The following is an 18047-nucleotide window of genomic DNA, read 5'->3' on the forward strand; positions in this document are numbered from 1 at the left end:
TATATATATATATCTCAAAATCTGCATTTGCATATTAGAGCACCAATCTGCTGGGTTCTTGCTGCATTCTGGGAGTTGAGGAAATTCATTAGGCTCTTAAAAATGCCAGTAGGCTTACTTAAAGACCTTATATTCATATTTAGATGGCATATTGACATGTTTTCCCTTTCATTCAAGGTTGATATCATTACTGGAAAAGGCCGAGGAGTGATTGCAACTCGGGATTTCTATCGGGGAGAATTTGTTGTTGAATATCACGGAGATCTTTTAGAGATCACAGATGCAAAGAAGCGAGAAGAAGAATATGCCCAGGACTCCTCCAAAGGCTGTTACATGTACTATTTCCAGTATCTAAATAAAACTTACTGGTGAGTAATTCACTAAAATAAGATAATGTTAGGCTAATTTGGAGCACTCTTGTTAATGTCGACCTCTATATAAATACCACTTGGTGCTCCTAATATTTTCAACACATTTGCATTCGGCAGATTTAGAAATGTGTCCACCACTACAGTAGATTTTAAGAGGCCTGGGACTTTATTAATGTTGTTAAGGGTTGGGCTCCATTGATGCAGATGGCACTTTTTGACTTATTGCATATTTGTTTAGTTGGTTTAGGGGCTTTAGGCAGCATTTTAAATGAATGTACAAACTTTTATTTTTTGTTTGTCATTTATCTTCAAAGGTTAAATATAAAACTGAACTGGAGACTTCTTAAATGCAGTTTTTTATCTTTTTAAAAAATGTATTTTTACAGCTAGCATGAGGCAGCATCTGTGCACCACCTGCACAGCAGACTACATACACAAGAGTGAATGTGTGATGTGTATATGTATATATTTTTTTTTTCTGCTTTCCAATTGTTCACTTCTTAATATGTCTTGGTCTATTATAGTGTGGATGCAACAAAAGAAACAAACCGCTTAGGAAGGCTTATAAATCACAGCAAGACTGGGAATTGCCACACAAAACTACATAATATCAACAATATACCTCACCTCATATTGATTGCATCAAAGGACATAAAAGCAGGGGAAGAACTTTTGTATGACTATGGAGATCGGAGCAGGTCTTCCATTGAGGCACATCCTTGGCTTAAGAACTGACTTGCATGGATGGATTTTAGCCTTTGCATTGTGAATGGATTTGGTTTTAACAGCTCTTTCTTCCCATTAGTGTTGAACATTTAACACTTAGATGCAGGCAGCCTTGATCATAGCTTTTTTATATTGATAGTTTGTAATTCTCAAGCATACAGTTCATTGAATAATTGTGTGCACAAGAATGTTTATCTCCAAATGGGCCTGACAGATGACGACTTATGCATCCTATTGGATAATCTGGCTTCACATGGTCTCATTTTACCTACAACTAAAGGATTATAACTTGTGTCAGTGAAGGCAAAATACTGAGTTTGTGTTTCTGTTTTTCAACGAGGACAAATGGCCTAAATGTATTCTTTGAAGTATTGACCACGATGTGTGTACAGTACAGCAGTAAGTATTATACAGTTGGGCTCATTGAGGCCATGGGGCATTTCTGCACAGCAATGTAACTTACAGCAAAAAGATTTCATTTTATTGGCTATAGGTTGTTGCTATCTGTATATAATTCTTGCTTTTTGTCTTCCCTATATCTAACCTAAATCTGAAATGAAATTGCTAGTTCCCTAGAGTTCATGCTGATCCATGATCTTTAATATTTGCGTAGCCACTGCACTGACCTGGAACAAATACGTGGATTTAAAAAGTCAGATGTCCTTCCCTGCATATGTGTTCAAGCTTAGAGGTTGAAAAAAAAAATAAAAAACATGTATACATAATAACCAGACAACTATCGTTATGCTCAGTGACAGCAACCTGGGTGTTTATTTACTTCAAGTGTAAGAAACTAACCTTAAGCGTACAACAAGCTTTGGGTCAAAAATTGTTGCTGGCCCAAAAGAATTTTATTGCTGAGGCTCTTCTGCTCTTGCTTTAGAACATTTTTTAAAGCTTTTTAAGGAACTGCAGGGGGACAGTTTTATGGCCAGAGCTGGAGATTAGTTTATAGCATAGGCAGGGTTACCCTAAAGTTTTTGCATGCTTAAAATATTGGCAGAAAGCCCCTGTACACAGCTTTTGTTGGCACTGCCATAGATGAGTAGACTAGGCTAATGGTGGTAGAGGTGAGTGCTGCACCCACATGGCCACAGATGTAGTTTGTTACTGGTAGTGGGAATCCTTCAGCTTCTGTATAGAAACGTGTACATTCAATCCGTGCTTTGTATCTTAGCCAGTTTTACAATGCAAAGCATTTGTCTATATTCCAGCTTCAAAAACTCTTGATAATGCAGGTTTGATCAGTCTGTGCCTAGCAGGCCACCATGGATTTAAAATCATGGGATAAATACACCTGCATGAAAAGTTGGGTTTTTATATTCCTTATTACAAATTTAAAGGAATTCATGTGTGTGTTTTTTTTTTTTTTTTTTTTTTTTTTTTTTTTTTTTTTGCATAGTGCTTTTCTTGGGCTCTGCACATCAAACAAAATGTGAATACCTTTTAAAAAAAGCTGTTTGTTTTCTTTGAAAGGCAAATGCAGTCTTGTATTGGGAATTATTTTCTCTTGTAGTGGCAGATCTGCCAAATGGAAGTTCCTTCTGCCATGTCTTAGAATTAAAAAGCATGACTGATTTTATTAGAAAACTCTTGGGAATAGGCAATTTTCCTTAATAAGGGAGATGTCTGTGGGCTTCCTGCAATCACATTTAAGCTATCCAGCTGTTAGAATGTGGTGGGTGAAAGTAAGACGCCCATGCCCAGGTGAGTTGGTTGGCATTATTTAAGGTGATAAATGAGTCCAACCATCTAGCAGCTTTGTGCAGCAAGGAGGGGAGACTGACAGCTGGAACTTCCATTTCACAGAGAGGCTTGGATGCTTTTGACGCACACTACTCAAAGCCTTTACAAAATTATTAATTCTGTTTATCTTTAATTATTAATTCTGTTCTCATTTGGTTATCCATTTTCTATGAATATAGTAATGCAGCTACCAATGCTGTTATCTTACGTTTGAAGGTGTTTGTTGCCTGGCTGTCATTGCTTATCTGGCCCCAGTACTTTCTGAGGCTTTGATCTAGAAAACTATGCAGGTCAGTAGTTATGAATTTGTTCTGGGTCAATGACTTACACTAATGAACCATTAACAACCGGGCCCGTTGGTATATTTTAAGCGGAACTAAACTTAAAATAAAAATCCCACTTGCCTTTACTTCCGCAGATTCCTCCCCTTCCCTCGATTCCTCCAGCGTTGTCCTCTCTTCCACCCCATGGCGTTCTGGAATCATCCTCTGTCCTGGTGTGGAGGAAGCCCCCATCCTATTCCTTCTGGCTACGTCACCCGATCTCAAACCGCACCGGTGCAAAATCGGGTGACGTAGCCTGCAGAAAATGGTAGGAGCAGCCCAAAGCCTCCTGGGATAAGTGATGTAGGTATCCCAGAAGGCTCTGCACTCTCATTCTGTCATCATGGAGGGGCTTCATCCTTTTTTAAAATTTTCCTTTATATAAAGTAAACATTTTGGTGATAGGTCCACTTTTAGAAGCCAGCAATGGCAGCCTTAGAACAGGCATCCTTACAACTGTCTCTAGTCAATGAAATATGAATTTTACCACCTGATATTTCAGCTTCTGATATCTTAGATTAGATGGAAATATCAGGGATTGTAAAATTTGGCATATTTTTAGTGTAAGAATTTTTTTTTTATTGCTGTGATTTTTCTCTGCTATAGCAGGGCATGGTTTATGTATTTGAGCTAGATTGAGGAGATTACTCCAGCCTGCTGCAGTCATGCTAAAGGCCCAAATCCTTCTAGGTTTTTTTTTTTTTTTTTTTTTTTTTTTATGCATTGTGTAAAATATAAAATAAGATGTTTTTATATTGAAGAATAACGATCGTGGAATAAATATTTATTGGTAAAAAAATGTGTCCTTTTTTTAATTAGAGGCTTTAATGAAACTACTTTGGATCCTGAAGATAGAAAATTTAGGTTTTAATGAAAATGTTGTAAAATGAAATGCACTGGGTAAGGTGTATTGCAGTACAAAACCTCTGCCGTGTTAGGTGTTTCATCGAGTAAGTTAGATACGTAATGAAATCCTTATATTTTTTTTTTTTTTTTTTTGTTCCTACACAAAATGAAATGGTAGTAAAACACTTATTCCACCTGATGATCTACCTAAGCTACTTTGTGTCTTGCACCTTACTATCCAAGATAATGGAATTCTTTATAGTACCGCAGTAAACTTTTCATCCCTACAAGTCGTGCAGAATGCTGCAGCTAGTCTCATTGCCTAAATATCTCTTCAGTTCAGCAAACTCTCCAATGGTTGCCTGTAGAATGGAGAACCCATGTTATGATCTGTCTGCTGACTCCCAAAGCATTTAAAAACCTGGGTCTCCATTGCCTGGAGGAACTACTGGAACTATTTGCTATGCAAATAAAACAAACTTGTTGAATTAACAGATCTACTTGAGGCAGTATGGTATATTATTCTCTTTGTGGGCTCAACTCCCAAATTTAAAAATACATAATTTACGCAGACATCACTATGATTCCTCTGGAAAAAAAAAAGTTGTAGAAAATTATAGTTGTAAAGTCTGCTTTAGAGGAAGTAAACCCAAAACTTACCTTCAATTCTGCAGAGCAGTCATTCGATCCCGAGGTTTCTTCTATTGGTGCAGAAGAAGCCACCTCTCTTCTTCCTGGTTCTTGTTCCTACGTCACCCGACACAAGATGTGAAAAAAAAAACTTGCCGATCTCACTGCACATGCGTGAGATCAGCAATTCTTTCCCCTTTACTGAAAGGGCTCCTCCTGTGCATACCCGAGATGCTTGGGCAGAAGGAGTAGGCAACAACCAGTTTATATAAAGTGTAAAAATTAAGTTTTTACAAAAAAAAAAAAATGTGCAGCACCACCCCCTTAATTTTCGATTGCTCGGCGATCAAGAATGAATGGGAGCTCAGAGCCTCCCAGGTTACCTATGTCACATATTCTTTACAGATGTTTTACTTTAAATAAAAGGGTTGTCTACCCTTTTATGTAAAGTGAAAATCCTGAGTTTAGGTATGCTTTAATTCAATTTATGGGGTACAGATATGAGTACAGCTTCAGTCTGTCTTGTCAATTATCTCTTACATCTGTTGAGGAATACTGTAATCTGTTGCCCTTCTGTTTGTACTGCCACCTTCAGGAGGGTTGGAAATTGACAAATGAAAACCCCAGGCGAACTTCTGCTACCAGCATGACATGCATATATTTTGCAAGTGTCCTAGGAAGATAACCATTATCTTTTCAGACTCATCTCATCACTGAACTACCTGGAAGTGGCCAGCACTAGGTTATTTATAATATAACTTGTATTTATATAGCCCTGACACCCATATTACATAGCGTTTTAAAGTCTTTTGCCATTCTACAAACTGTCCCTCAAAGAGGCTTGCAATCTTATGTGTCTATCATAGTCATATGTCATTATCATAGTCATATGTCATTACCACAGTCTAAGGCTAATTTCTGAGGGAAGCAGATAAACCTAACAGCATGTTTTTCAGATGTGGGTGGAAACTGGAGTACCCAGAAGAAACCCATGCAATCACAGGGAGAAATTCCTTGCAGATGTCCTGGTCGAAATTTGAACCAGTGACCTAGCGCTTCAAATGCAAGTGTGCCAGCCACAGAGTCAACAATGTTACCCATTTCTTTTTAAAGTCATAGTATTGACTTTGTTCAGGCACTAGATAGTCGTCATAGGTTCTGTATTGTGACCTATCCAATGAGGCTAGGAAGTGTCCCCATCCAATGCTGCATTTACAAGTCACTGTAAATAAACACCACTTTTATCATTGCAGCTTGGCCTGTGACTGCTTCTTTGCATATGCATGAATGTCATGCTTAAAGCTTGTTAGCAAGTCCTGTAACTTCTAATGTTTATGAATGCACTAAAAATTCCCTTTTGTGATGGATATATATACATTCCCCAGAGAGGAATTCAGATGCAGTTTTAGGTGTGGTTGCTTTATGGTAAACATGCTAAACTGTAATGCTGAACTGTACACATACCTTTAAAATTATGTAAGTGTTAAGAAAACTAAACTCACAAAATAACACTTTGTTGTGTATTTTGTTCATTAAAAAGAAGGGAGTTTCCCCTTTGTTCATGTGTTATCTCCTTGCACTGTGCACATCCTGTATACCCTTTTTATGTAGTACAATAGATGTCAGATAACAGTTTTATTACAGTGACTTATATGAAGTTTCTGAAAAGGATTAAAGGATTAAGGATTTTTTTTTCCTTTTATGGGAACATGCATCAATCAAAACGTTTTCGGGTTAGAGTTAGTAAATGCTAATCCCTATTTAATGTACAGTGCTGTGTAATGTGTTGGCACCATATAAATACTGTATTATTAATAAAATATTAAGGTTTTACTAGGTTGCAAGCACCAACTATAAAAAGTCAGCTTCTTCATGACCTTTTCCTGTTGCACACTTGTTTCAATCTGGGAGGAAGTCAGGCATATTTTATCAAGCTCAAGGTGATCTCAACATAATCATGGAAAAGTCATGCAGTACATCTACAACTCACAAACAATTGTTTTCCACCATGTCATTACTTACACCCCATGATTCAATAGCTTGTAGAACTACCTTTGAAGTAATGTTTCTATATGGTTTTATCAGTCTCTCACCTGTGGCTGCAAAACAAGTCCAACTCATCATCCCTCCACCACCGTGACAGTTGCTTGCAAAACAAATTTCAGAAAGGGTAATTCTAATTCTTTTGTCATATCTGTCTCACTTTACTTTTAATTCCCCATGACACTGATGATGACAATAATTACAGAAAGTTTATCTCCCTCCAGGGGATATAGACAGCAACACAAAACCGGTTCTTTCCCCTCCCCACTCTCCAAAAACATTTTGCCTTTATCTATATTTTAACGTAAATGTTGTGAGAAATGTACAAACAAAACCAAATAACCAAATCCTGTTTATTGGCAGTAAAGAATTAACAGTAGGCATTTTCATAAGAAAAGTATAAACATGTTGATTTACTGTACAATGAATGATTTTTGGAAAATAGAAATTTCAAAGGCATTGCAATATATATTTTAAGCTTCTTAGAAAGCAAATCCAACCTAAATAGCATCATAGATTAACATTTTATTCATCAGTTCTGCCTTACAATAGATATCAAAATAGAAATCTGATCAACAAGGTTTCCGGACTGTCACGTGAACTAATGTAATTTAGCTATGTATTTGTATCAGATAATAGGGCCAATAAGTGAATTACTACATACAGGTGAGATACTGTTTGTCTCTAATGTGGGTCTTCATTTAGTCTTCTGTAATGCCCTGCATAGTGGAATGCAGAGGGAGGTGTAGTGCTCTGATCAAATCCGGGCTCTTTATTTTGCACACTGCTGTCAGGCTAACACTGTGAAAATGATTAAAGAGAGCACATAGAAATGACCTTGCTTCTTATACACTGCCCAGTCAGATGAGATGAGTGATTTAAACATGTCTGCAAACGGATTCTTAACCAAATTTTACTGCATTACATACAGCGATAAAAGGTTAGAACTTTAGCCAAGTTTGCCCTTATTAACGGCTTAATAAAATATTATAACATTTTATGAATCTTACTGCTATAGCATCCAAAAGTGCTAATGATCCAAGTCACAGCTGAGTAAACTATAACATCTTTGGTCCCAGAGTCCATTACTGGCCGACTGTTAGAACAGAATGATTACATGAGAACTATTCCTTGGCTGCCTATTGGTCATGATTCTGCTCACAATTTGACATTTATGCTTCTAAATCATAAAAAGATTCCAGTATTTTATTTCCTTCACATTTCCAGTCACTTCCAGAATTGTACTTCATACACTTCATTTATGCATCACTTTACATTAAGGCACGTCTCATATACTGCACATACATTAAGACATCTGATGGTCCAGAGTAAATCCAGTTTACATAACCTTTTAGATTAACAAAAAATGTTTCTTGAAATACAAATACCAAAGGTAAAAGCAGCAACTGATCAGCAAATTACTGTGCTTATTTTTCTTGTTTAAATGAGAACCTACGAAAAATAAAGATAAAATATAAGTTACTATATACCGCACAGATTGATAAATAGAAATATCTAAAATATTAAAAAATATCACATATATATAGCAATTTTACACGGGTGTTATACTTTGCAGAAAGGTGTCACATGCCTCACCCTGCTGAGCTGCATCACTATGACAAAGAATTGTCCACAATCCTCCCACTGTCATACACATGTAGTAATCATGATATCTCTCCCAGTTACATTGTGGTATAACGTGCCATTACAGAGCCAAATCGGGAGTTTAATTTGCAGCAATTGTGAAATAGTTTTGTATCTAATATTTGGTCACATATCAGGAACTCACAGTAAAAACATAGGGAATAACAACAGATTAACAGATAAAAAGTCCTTCTGCTAAGGGTAAGGTAAGTATGTAAACCCAGCTACTAACTTAGTGTTAATGCTTAGGTAAATGACAGGGTTCAGGTTGAGATTTAGGGGACTGTTAAGGTAGAATAAGTATTTGAGGAAGATTTAGGTTTATTTTTAAAGGTTAGGTTATGTTAGAAGAAGAGGGTCTCAGTCTAAGGGGTAAAGTTGGGTTTTTAAAAAAATTAAACACATACATTGTTAGGTGTAATGGGCCACTGAGAGTGGCAGTAAGTAAAAATCTCCCCTTAGCACACACTGCATACTGCTGATGTCGAATCTTTTAAAGCATATATCTTCCCAGACTGTCCCTGGTAAAAACAGCTTCTCATTTTCAAGTCAACACCTGGGATTCCCATCTACTTTGTGTAGGTGCAATAGAAATGGAAAAATCTTAAACATTCTACTCTATTATTTGTATCTCATTGTAACAGTGAATGCAATGCCAATTCGAAGAATATCAATCCTACTTACAGGCGTTTCACTGATGACTTCTCTTTGTTGCCTTCATTTGACCTTGGAGAGCTGATTATAGATTCATTCTCCAGCATAATAATGTGGTCCTCAGGTGGAGGTATGACACCACTTAAATAAAAAAATATTGTTAAATAAATAATTTGATCCTTCCCCATTTGTTTAAAAGAAAAGAGAAAAGTTTTTCCAAAGACAGAAAAGTGAGAAAGGCAACCTTTTATAACACTGCAACTCATCCTGAGCAACCAAGAGCTGAACCTTCAGCTTGTTACGCTCTTGTAGCACCTCTCTCAGCTCTTGCATGGTAAACCGTGGCCGGTTGGGGTCGGTCAGATCAATGATCATTTTGTCTGGCCCAATATCTGTCTGGAAAACAGAAGTTATGCAATAAAAATAAATATTTTATAACTTTACAATAACTAGATATCTTTGTATTGTGGTTGAAACAGCAGGATAAAAAACAGCAACATTAATTTGGATATTAACCACCTGGGCGTTACACTGATAATTCGGTATATTGTATAGTAATATATTTTTCTAAAACACCTCCCTAGTGTCACATACCTATAGACAAAACCACATAAATATATTTTCTGTTATTTTGTATTGGATTGGATACAGGACTTTGTATTCAATATTCAATCCAATACAAAATGGGAACAAAATTCAAACTCTCATTATGTATTGGATTGAATACAAATTCCTGTATCCAATCCAATACAAAATACATACTTTGTATTTATTTTTAATTATTTTGTATTGGATTGGATACAGGAGTTTGTATTCAATCCAATACAAAATGAATGAATTTCAATTTGAATTTCCCGCACATGCGCCGACGTCATCGCGTACGCAGGCACAAGAATCCGGTTGGCTTTTTTTTCCTCCGCCTGCCGGCTTCTTGTTTCAGAGATCACCCGACGCTGGATGATCAGCGGGACCAGGTAAGAAGCCGGCCGGCCGGTGGAACACAAGATGCCGGCTGGCTGAACACAAGATGCCGACCGGCATCTTACCGGTCCCGCTGGTATAGGAGAAGGCACCCGACGCTGGAGAGGGAGATCGACGCTGGAGGATGACGCTGGAACACGGACACGACGCTGGATGAGCACAGCGGGACCAGGTAAGTGAGATTTTAATATAGTGAGAAAAGTACGGGGTTAACGATAATTGCAACTTTTTTTAGTACGAAAAAGTACTGGCTTAACGGTTGGGAGGTTAAAGAGTGCAATAAAAAATAAATTATTATTGGTCTTTTTCTACGAGGAGTGGAATAAGATGCATAAACACTCAAATAATTAAAGTCAGATCTGTTTAGTGAAACAAAACAAGAAGCAAGCGTAGGGGTGCTGGCTGTATTATTATTATTACCCCGTATTTATATAGTGCCATCATATTACGCAGAGCTGTACAATGTCAATAGTCATGTCACTAGCTGTCCCTCAAAGGGGGTCACAATCTAATACGAGGTAGGGACCTCAGTCATATGTCTTTAAAACATTCTAAGGTCAATTTTGGGGGGTAGCCAATTAACCTAAATCCATGTTTTTGGGATGTGGGAGGAAACTGGGGTACCTTTGAGGGACAGCTAATGACATGACTTTCTACATTGCTGCGTAATATGATGTTGCTAAATAAATACTGTGTTATAATAAAATTGAGTATATAGACATCGCAGTAGATAAGAGCAGGGAGAGGACAGTGCTGGACAGGGGAGTCTGGATGGATGATTGGTGTCTTCTAATGAATATGATGTCCTTTTATTTCAATAAATGTGATCAGAATAACTACTTAACATTACCATGCTATAATTAACTATGCAAGGATGCACCAAAAATTGTTTATTTACTACCAAAGTGAAAATTGAGTGTCTTTGATTCTTATAAGCCACACAATTTTATCTTATTCAGTGGAACCCCCCAAGTGTGTAGCAAACAAAAAGATAATTGTATGGCGCTCAGCTTGAGTTGTGTATTGGCTTTTTGAAGCAAACATTTACAGCAGTTACTACATAAACGGGCATGTGATAATTACATTAAGGTGATTAGTTCTCACTAATACACCATATACATACATGATCAATGCATGGAAAAACATTTCACACCATAATATCTAAGCTGAAATGTTTAACAGTGGAGTGAAAGATCCATGTGAAAAAAAGAGAAATAACTTTAATAGAAGTAAAGAATATTCTTCCTTTAACAAAACTTCATTCTGCAGGGGGCCCTCTAGTGGTTGGGCACCAGGTATTTACCTCTATGTTACCCAGAATTACATAGATACCTGTCCAGGTTGTGAGCCTTCTTTTAGCAGCCTTTCAACCTCAGCTTTGAGGTTATCACGTTCCATCTTAAGCTCCTCTGCAGTAAGACTTGACTGGTTCACTAAAGTCTCCAGGACCTCCAGCACACGGACAATCTTAAACTGCAGACCAGCTACAATGTCCGATGCCCCACGAGCCTCTTTGTTAATCGTCAGAAGATCTTGTCCTATCACATGGGAGATATCATACACATCTTCCACTGTCATCTGGAATGGGTCCTTATCAAATGGTGAGTCTGACATTACATCCTCTGGTTCTGATTCCATTGTCTGCAGATTTTATACAGTTACTGTGAACTATAAAAACAAAAGTAAAAAAAAGTCACCAAGACTGATCAGGAGAGGCAATTCTAAAGAGAGAAAAAAAGGAGAAAGGAATTAAAATAGTGAAGTAATAAATCATGCAAAGGAAACAAAATCAAAGCACACAGTTTAAAGTAAATCTTCAGCCAATTAAAACATTTCCTCCCACATCCCGTACTGATTGGTTACTGGCTTCCCCCAAATTGGCCCCAGACTGATATATGACTATGATGGGGCATTAGATAGTGAGCTCGTCTGAGATACAACTATGGAAGTTGTCATTGGTATAATAATAAGTAAATTGCCCTGTGCATCACTCTGACTTATTTTCACTTTTTGTATTGGAGGATTGAATTCCCTCGCCTCTGAGTTAAGCCCCATGGACATTGGCCGTTGGGATTATTATTATTAATAGCGCCAACATATTACGCAGCGTTGTACTTTAAATATGGGTTGCTAATGACAGTTACAGACAGTGACACAATAGGGGAGGACCCTGCCCCGAAGAGCTTACAATCTAGGAGGTGGGAGAAGTAACAGACAATAGGAGGAGAGATATGGAGTCGTGGGAAGAAGTGACGGTTTAAGAGACAGGACATGGGTAGGCAAGTTTGAAAAAATGGGTTTTGAGCGCTCTTTTAAAGGAGCAGAAAGTAGGAGCAAGCCGAATAGGATAAGGAAGACCATTCAAGAGAGTTGGGGCAGCTCTAGAAAAGTCTTGGTAGCCGTGCGTGTGATGAGGCTTTGAGTCAGGTAGTCAGTAGTAGGTCATTGGAGGAGATGGGGGTCTATCAGAGCAGAAAGGTAAATGGGACAAGAACTGTGAAAGGATTAGCCTGGAACGACTGGCCTCAATTACTATTTAGAAGCTCATAGAAGACAGGGAGGCCCCTTAAAAAAATGTGACCCTAAATCAGAGGGGCTCACAGGGTGGGGGAGGGGTATCTTGTAAAATACTAAATGTGGTTTACAGGTTCATAATAACGGTGATGTCCATAAAAAGACTAAGAGAAAAGGACCTGCATGATGCCAGAAGCTGGTTCCTGATTTTTAAACATAAGTCATTAAAACATGGAAGTAAATGTACACCCATTTCTTGTGTACTAGTGAATGTTGGCACATTAAAGTGAATAAACAATCCTCCTTTTTTTATTATATGTAGGATGGTGATGCATTAGCACACCTGGACAACTGGTGTCTGGTTTAGGAGAGATTTCCCCTGATATCCTGTCTTGGTGACAACGTATGGAGTTCCCAGAGATGTCTACAACATGAGGGGTCTCCAGTGCTGCTACAACAATCACCTGGATTGTGTATCTGTGAGGAATAAAAAGACAATGGCGGAACTGGCCGGTGCAGGGATAGACTGATGGTATGAAGCAGAGGAAAGGAACCGACTGCCCCAATCACCAGGCAGAGAGGACGGCCTGGTCTCACACACAGGTCACAGGGGGGTTATCACCCCATTTTCACAATACCTCCGTGCAGCTGTATATTACGGCAGTGAAAAGTCTCTCCCCAGAGAATGTCCCAGCACAGGCGGCCTCCAGTAAATGTCCCCAGCTTTGGTACTTCCTCAAGTCACTTCAGAGTTACTCTACAGTTCACTCAGTGCTTGTCACCATGGAAACAGCATTCCATTCAGCCCTCCCCCAACCTAGCCACACACAGCCAATGAATATCGGCGACGCACATTCAAAGCGTCATGCCTTCCAAGCCTCACTGTACCCAGAGAAGTGAGGGCGCTTCGGATTGGTCAGCGTCACTATAGCTGCGACTCATTGAACACTTCGGAAGTTTCCTTTATTTGTTGGTTTGTGATTCCACTGAGAAGCTTGCTAGTAGCTATAAGGTGATATCAGTCAATATATCGCATTTCATGTAAATTCATTTAGGGGAGGTGGTTTAATTTATAATGTTTTTTTATGTACAGGTTTATGGGAGCTCAGTGTTATTGATTTATTCATGGAGGATTCGGTATTTACCTGATCAGAGGCGATGGATCGCCTGCTAAACTGATGAATGAGCAGTGTGATCTATCCATACAATACCCCAGGGTGTCAGTGTGGTTGTATTCTTACTGTCATGGAACAGTTTGATGGTTTATACAGGTAGTCCCCGGGTTACATACCAGATAGCGACTGTAGGTTTGCTCCTAAGTTGAATTTGTATGTAGGTCGGAACAGGTACATTATTTAGTAAATACAATTAGGACAGATGTTTGTCTCAACATATTATTAGGCAGCGTGGTGGTGTCAGTTACTGTATAAAACCTTCACTGTGAGGAAAAAAAAAAACTTTATGGAGCCTAGACATTCATTAACTTCTGGAGCAAGCTGTGCTTTGATATGCAAAAAGAAACAACTGCAGAGTTTGTCTTGGTCATTAAAGAGTTACACAAGGCTGCAGAAAGAGCTCAGTCCTTAAGATCACCCACAACCTCAGCTGTGTTTAGATTTATTCTGTAAGTCATGCAAACCACCCCCTTAAAGCCTCCATTCTGCACACAGGGAGCAGGAAAGCCCCGTTCATATCTAGGAGGCGTATATATGTCGGATGTCCTTAACCCGGGGAGTACCTGTACATCCTTACCCTCCTGGGGGTATCTTCCATACAAGGGAGACAGCTAGGTATAACCACACATATCACTCCATTGTGAGATCAGAGTCCGTCCTGTTCACAAATCTACAGAACACACTGAATGGACTCAGAGTATTGCAGATTCCTCCAATGGTGCACTTAGACATCTGCTGGGAACTCTGGAGATGCATGAATAGAGCCCATACCATACATCCCAGTGTATGATTCATGTTCACTCTGTACCTTTTATGTGTTATAAAAAGTAAAGAAATGAGCTACACTTATACAGCTCATAGCAAACCTTAAAAATAACGTATTGTTAACAATAAAAAAGCTCCAATAACATCTATAAAATGTCTTTATTCTTCATCAAGATTGATGATCCTCCTACTTATTGAAATGCGTAGGATGCTGCTTGCATGACAAATTGCATTCTTATTCCATATGTTAGTGGAGTGTTTGTCCTGCATTGTTCTCACGGCCCCTTTTAGCTGGGCGCACCCCCTGGCAGTTTTCAGTGACCACCTGGCTGTTTTAGGGTGGTTACTGATGAGTTGGGTCATTCTGGGTTGAACACTGCCTTGGATTCCGTTTTGGGTTTTTATAACCATTTTATGGTTATAAAATGTTGTGAGCCATCACCATCTCATACTTATTTCACTTGGAGGAAAATGTTTATCCTGAAATTCTAGGAATTTGGTCTAAGTTTATCTCTGAGTGGTGAGGATTTATTAGAGACATGGGTCCTTCTGATCATGGTAGCCCTGGATGATTGAGATTTCCATAAGCATGTACAACCAGTAGTTTGATACTATGCTTTAAGAACCTGGTAAATGTATTTGGTGACAGTTTTTTGAACATATTCTTTGAAATCTTCTATTAATTAGGATTATAGACTTAAACTTTTTTAAGGTTTGATTTTATAATTAAATTGTGTTTATTTACTTACATCTGATTATCTATACTCATCCTCATTGTAGCATGCTGCAGTGCGTTGTGATACACAGGTGTAAATGAGGATAAATGTTAAAACACACAGGATGTCCAGTAAATATTTTATCTATAGACTGGTCTTTTGGGGTAAAGAGGTCTGGGGCAACCTGTCTATGGTCGCTTAGGCTGTAATACTTACTGCCTTTCAATTACTGTTCCTACCTCTTATTCATTTATTTATTTTTAATTCTCATTTATTTTCCATTACAAGTGACAAGGCTGTGTAAGACTGTGTGTGTTTTGTCATTGACTGTATAAAGCCGCATGATGTTTTATTTCTGAACCTGGTTGTAGTCTATTCCTCATACTTTATCTTCTTTCTTTAGAAAATGAATGATTGGACCCCAATTGCAAAGGACTATGACCCTCTTAAAGCTGGCAGTATCGATGGTACAGATGAGGAACCACATGATCGCGCTGTCCTTAGGGCCATGTTGGCTCGTTATGCTCCTAATAAAGGTGTTGTTGGAGACCCCCAGTTAACATTATTTGTGGCTAGATTAAGCCAACAGACAACAGAGGAGAAACTAATGGAATTTTTTTCTCGTTATGGAGACATACAGAGGATCCGATTGGTTAGAGACATTATTACTGGGTTTTCAAAAGGCTATGCTTTCATAGAATATAAACAAGAGAACGCCATTAGGAAAGCCTACAGAGATGCCAACAAATTGATAATTGATCAGCGTGAAATATTTGTGGATTATGAACTAGAAAGGGTACTGAAAGGGTGGATACCACGTAGACTAGGTGGGGGATTTGGTGGTAAAAAAGAATCTGGACAATTGAGATTCGGAGGACGTGACAGACCATTTAGGAAACCAATTAATTTGCCACCATCGTACTCAAGTAATGCTCGCGCTGAGGGGCATGTTGATAAAAGACGCAGATCTCGATCTAGAGAAAGACAAGAATGGAGGGAAAATAAAACTGAATATTCACGGGACAGAGAAAGGGACCTAAGGTGGCATGATAAATCACACAGCCGACATAAAGAACAGAAAGAAGACTGGCATTATAAAAGTGAACGGAGCAGAGATCGAGAGAGAGATGAAAAGAGCAGACGGAAGTCGGACAACAGAAGGGACAGAAGTAGAGAAAAAGACCACAGGAAATAATGCAATGTGATAGTTGTGTTGTATTTCATGTTTAAGTGGTTGATAAGTAACATCCACTCCACAGGAAATAACCAATCCAAGCTATTCAGAAATGTCAGTGTTTTTTTTTTTTTTTTGTGTGTGGTTCCCTGTAAACAAAGCTTGCTAAATCTGTGTATGCTGTTCTTTCATGTCATTGGTATTTGGTAACAAATTCTAAGCAGGAAGGGGCGAAAAAAAGTCCTCTGCATGATTAAGTGATAGTTTCAGGCTGACTAATTTAAAGAGCATTTCTGATGTAAATGCAGTACCGATCTCAAAAAATCTTCTGGGTTCTGTTGTTATATGGCATACTAAGTCCAATGTGGCAATCTAACTTGCTGGGTCATCTTCACTGCTTCTGATAATAAAGATCTTTGAGATAGTCATGGGAAAAAAAATACACCCTCTTTTGATTCTAAGGTTTTACTGTATTTATCAAAACTTAATGAAAATCATCTGATTCTTTAAAGGTTCTAATATGATTTAATTCTAACCTCAGATGTAAAACAACAAATTCTATTGTGACATTGTTTATTTACAAAAATTAATCAAAATGCGAAGCCATTTGTGGAAAAACTAAGCACACCCCATGATTCAATACATTATTAGAACTACCCCATTATAAACATTAACAAAGTAATCTTTTTCTGTATGGCTGTTACAATGCTGTGGAGGAATTATGGCTCCTTATAACATTGCTTCAGTTCATTGTAGTTTGCTGGCATTAGTTTATGCAGAGCTCTCTTTAGGTTCTGCTAAAGGAATTTGGTCAGGTTGGGGTCTGGGCTTTTGCAACACTCATTATTTTCTCTTTCAGCCACTCTTTTGTAAATCTGTTGATGTGCTTTGTATTATTGCACTGTTAGATGAATTAATGTCAGCCAAGCTTTAGCTGTTGTACAGGAGACTGTAAAAAATACTTTATTATACAGAGATGTTTATGGTCAACTCAGTGCCTGCAAAACAAATCTAAATCCTTTTCCCTCTACCTTGACAGTTGGTATGAGGCACTCTGTGCATTATCAAACATCTCCACTTTGTTCTTGCCTTTCCAAAGGTGTTCTTAATTTTTAAGACACTGCTCCTGCTTAATTTACCCTTTGTCAAATAAATTACAGTTTAACAGATGAATGAGGTGTTGCTCACCTGAGTTTGTATTTTGCCTAAATTCAAGACCTGCTCAGGACCAGTTTTTAACATTCTGATATGAAGAACCATATAAATGGATCAAAAGTGGATGTTTTTTTTTTCTTAACCACATGACTAGATGTCTTCATACACTGGGGAGAAATAGCTGAACTCCTAGTGCTAGTTCCTACTTGTATTTCTCTTCAGTAGTCTAACAGATTTGGAACATGTACGCAGTTAAATCAGAACTTGATCACTCTAGTTCAGGGTCTGTGCTTCAAAATATTAAAGACATTGGATCATTATGACAGGCTTGCAAATAGCTGGTGATGACTTTTAAATGGCATTAGGTATTGGTGCTAAAATGAACACAGCCAACATGTTATAGGATGAACCTTGTCATTATATTAAACCTCAAACTGAAATTCCCGTTAGTATTTGAGCATCAGTTACCTGATGCCTTTTTTACCTTGTTAAATTACTTAAGCGTCCTAAAAGTAACTTGGTTTTGGGTCAGTTGTATTTTATAGTTTTTAAAACTTTTCATACTCACTTTTTTTTTTTTTTTT

General features: G+C 38.0%; 3 protein-coding genes across 3 annotated transcripts in view; 2 read left to right on the top strand and 1 right to left on the bottom strand.

Moving 5' to 3' along the window:
• Nucleotides 1–1406, top strand: part of KMT5A (lysine methyltransferase 5A) — a gene marked incomplete at its 5' end in the record, with an annotated part of 4724 nt that extends 3318 nt beyond the window's left edge. Inside the window, 2 exon segments of the mRNA XM_072415826.1 lie at nt 178–368; nt 896–1406. Coding sequence (XP_072271927.1) covers nt 178–368; nt 896–1106 — 402 coding nt within the window.
• A 5618-nt stretch (nt 1407–7024) lies between these two features.
• On the bottom strand, nt 7025–13313 carry RILPL2 (Rab interacting lysosomal protein like 2). The gene is made up of 5 exons (XM_072415831.1): nt 13117–13313; nt 11297–11632; nt 9228–9379; nt 9014–9124; nt 7025–8137 (listed from the first exon to the last, which is right to left on the bottom strand). Exons 2-5 carry the CDS (start codon nt 11600–11602, stop codon nt 8113–8115), a joined length of 594 nt encoding a protein of 197 aa, XP_072271932.1. The 5' UTR covers nt 11603–11632; nt 13117–13313; the 3' UTR covers nt 7025–8112.
• Nucleotides 13314–13388: 75 nt separating this feature from the next.
• SNRNP35 (small nuclear ribonucleoprotein U11/U12 subunit 35) lies at nt 13389–18044 on the top strand. Its single transcript, XM_072415830.1, has 2 exons — nt 13389–13490; nt 15538–18044. The coding sequence occupies exon 2, from the start codon at nt 15541–15543 to the stop codon at nt 16327–16329; it is 789 nt and encodes a 262-aa protein (XP_072271931.1). The 5' UTR covers nt 13389–13490; nt 15538–15540; the 3' UTR covers nt 16330–18044.
• The last annotated feature ends 3 nt before the right edge of the window (nt 18045–18047 follow it).

Source organism: Pyxicephalus adspersus, chromosome 6, assembly GCF_032062135.1.
Source record: "Pyxicephalus adspersus chromosome 6, UCB_Pads_2.0, whole genome shotgun sequence".
NCBI lineage: Eukaryota > Metazoa > Chordata > Amphibia > Anura > Pyxicephalidae > Pyxicephalus > Pyxicephalus adspersus.

Excerpts from the sequence above, each read along its gene's own strand:
- SNRNP35 (XM_072415830.1), top strand. The coding sequence starts at position 15,541 with ATGAATGATTGGACCCCAATTGCAAAGGACTATGACCCTCTTAAAGCT.
- RILPL2 (XM_072415831.1), bottom strand. The coding sequence starts at position 11,602 with ATGGAATCAGAACCAGAGGATGTAATGTCAGACTCACCATTTGATAAG. Across the intron at positions 9,380-11,296 it reads AAGGCTCACAACCTGGACAG|ACAGATATTGGGCCAGACAA; the intron begins GTATCTATGTAA and ends TCTGTTTTCCAG. Across the intron at positions 9,125-9,227 it reads GAGTTGCAGTGTTATAAAAG|TGGTGTCATACCTCCACCTG; the intron begins GTTGCCTTTCTC and ends TTTTTATTTAAG.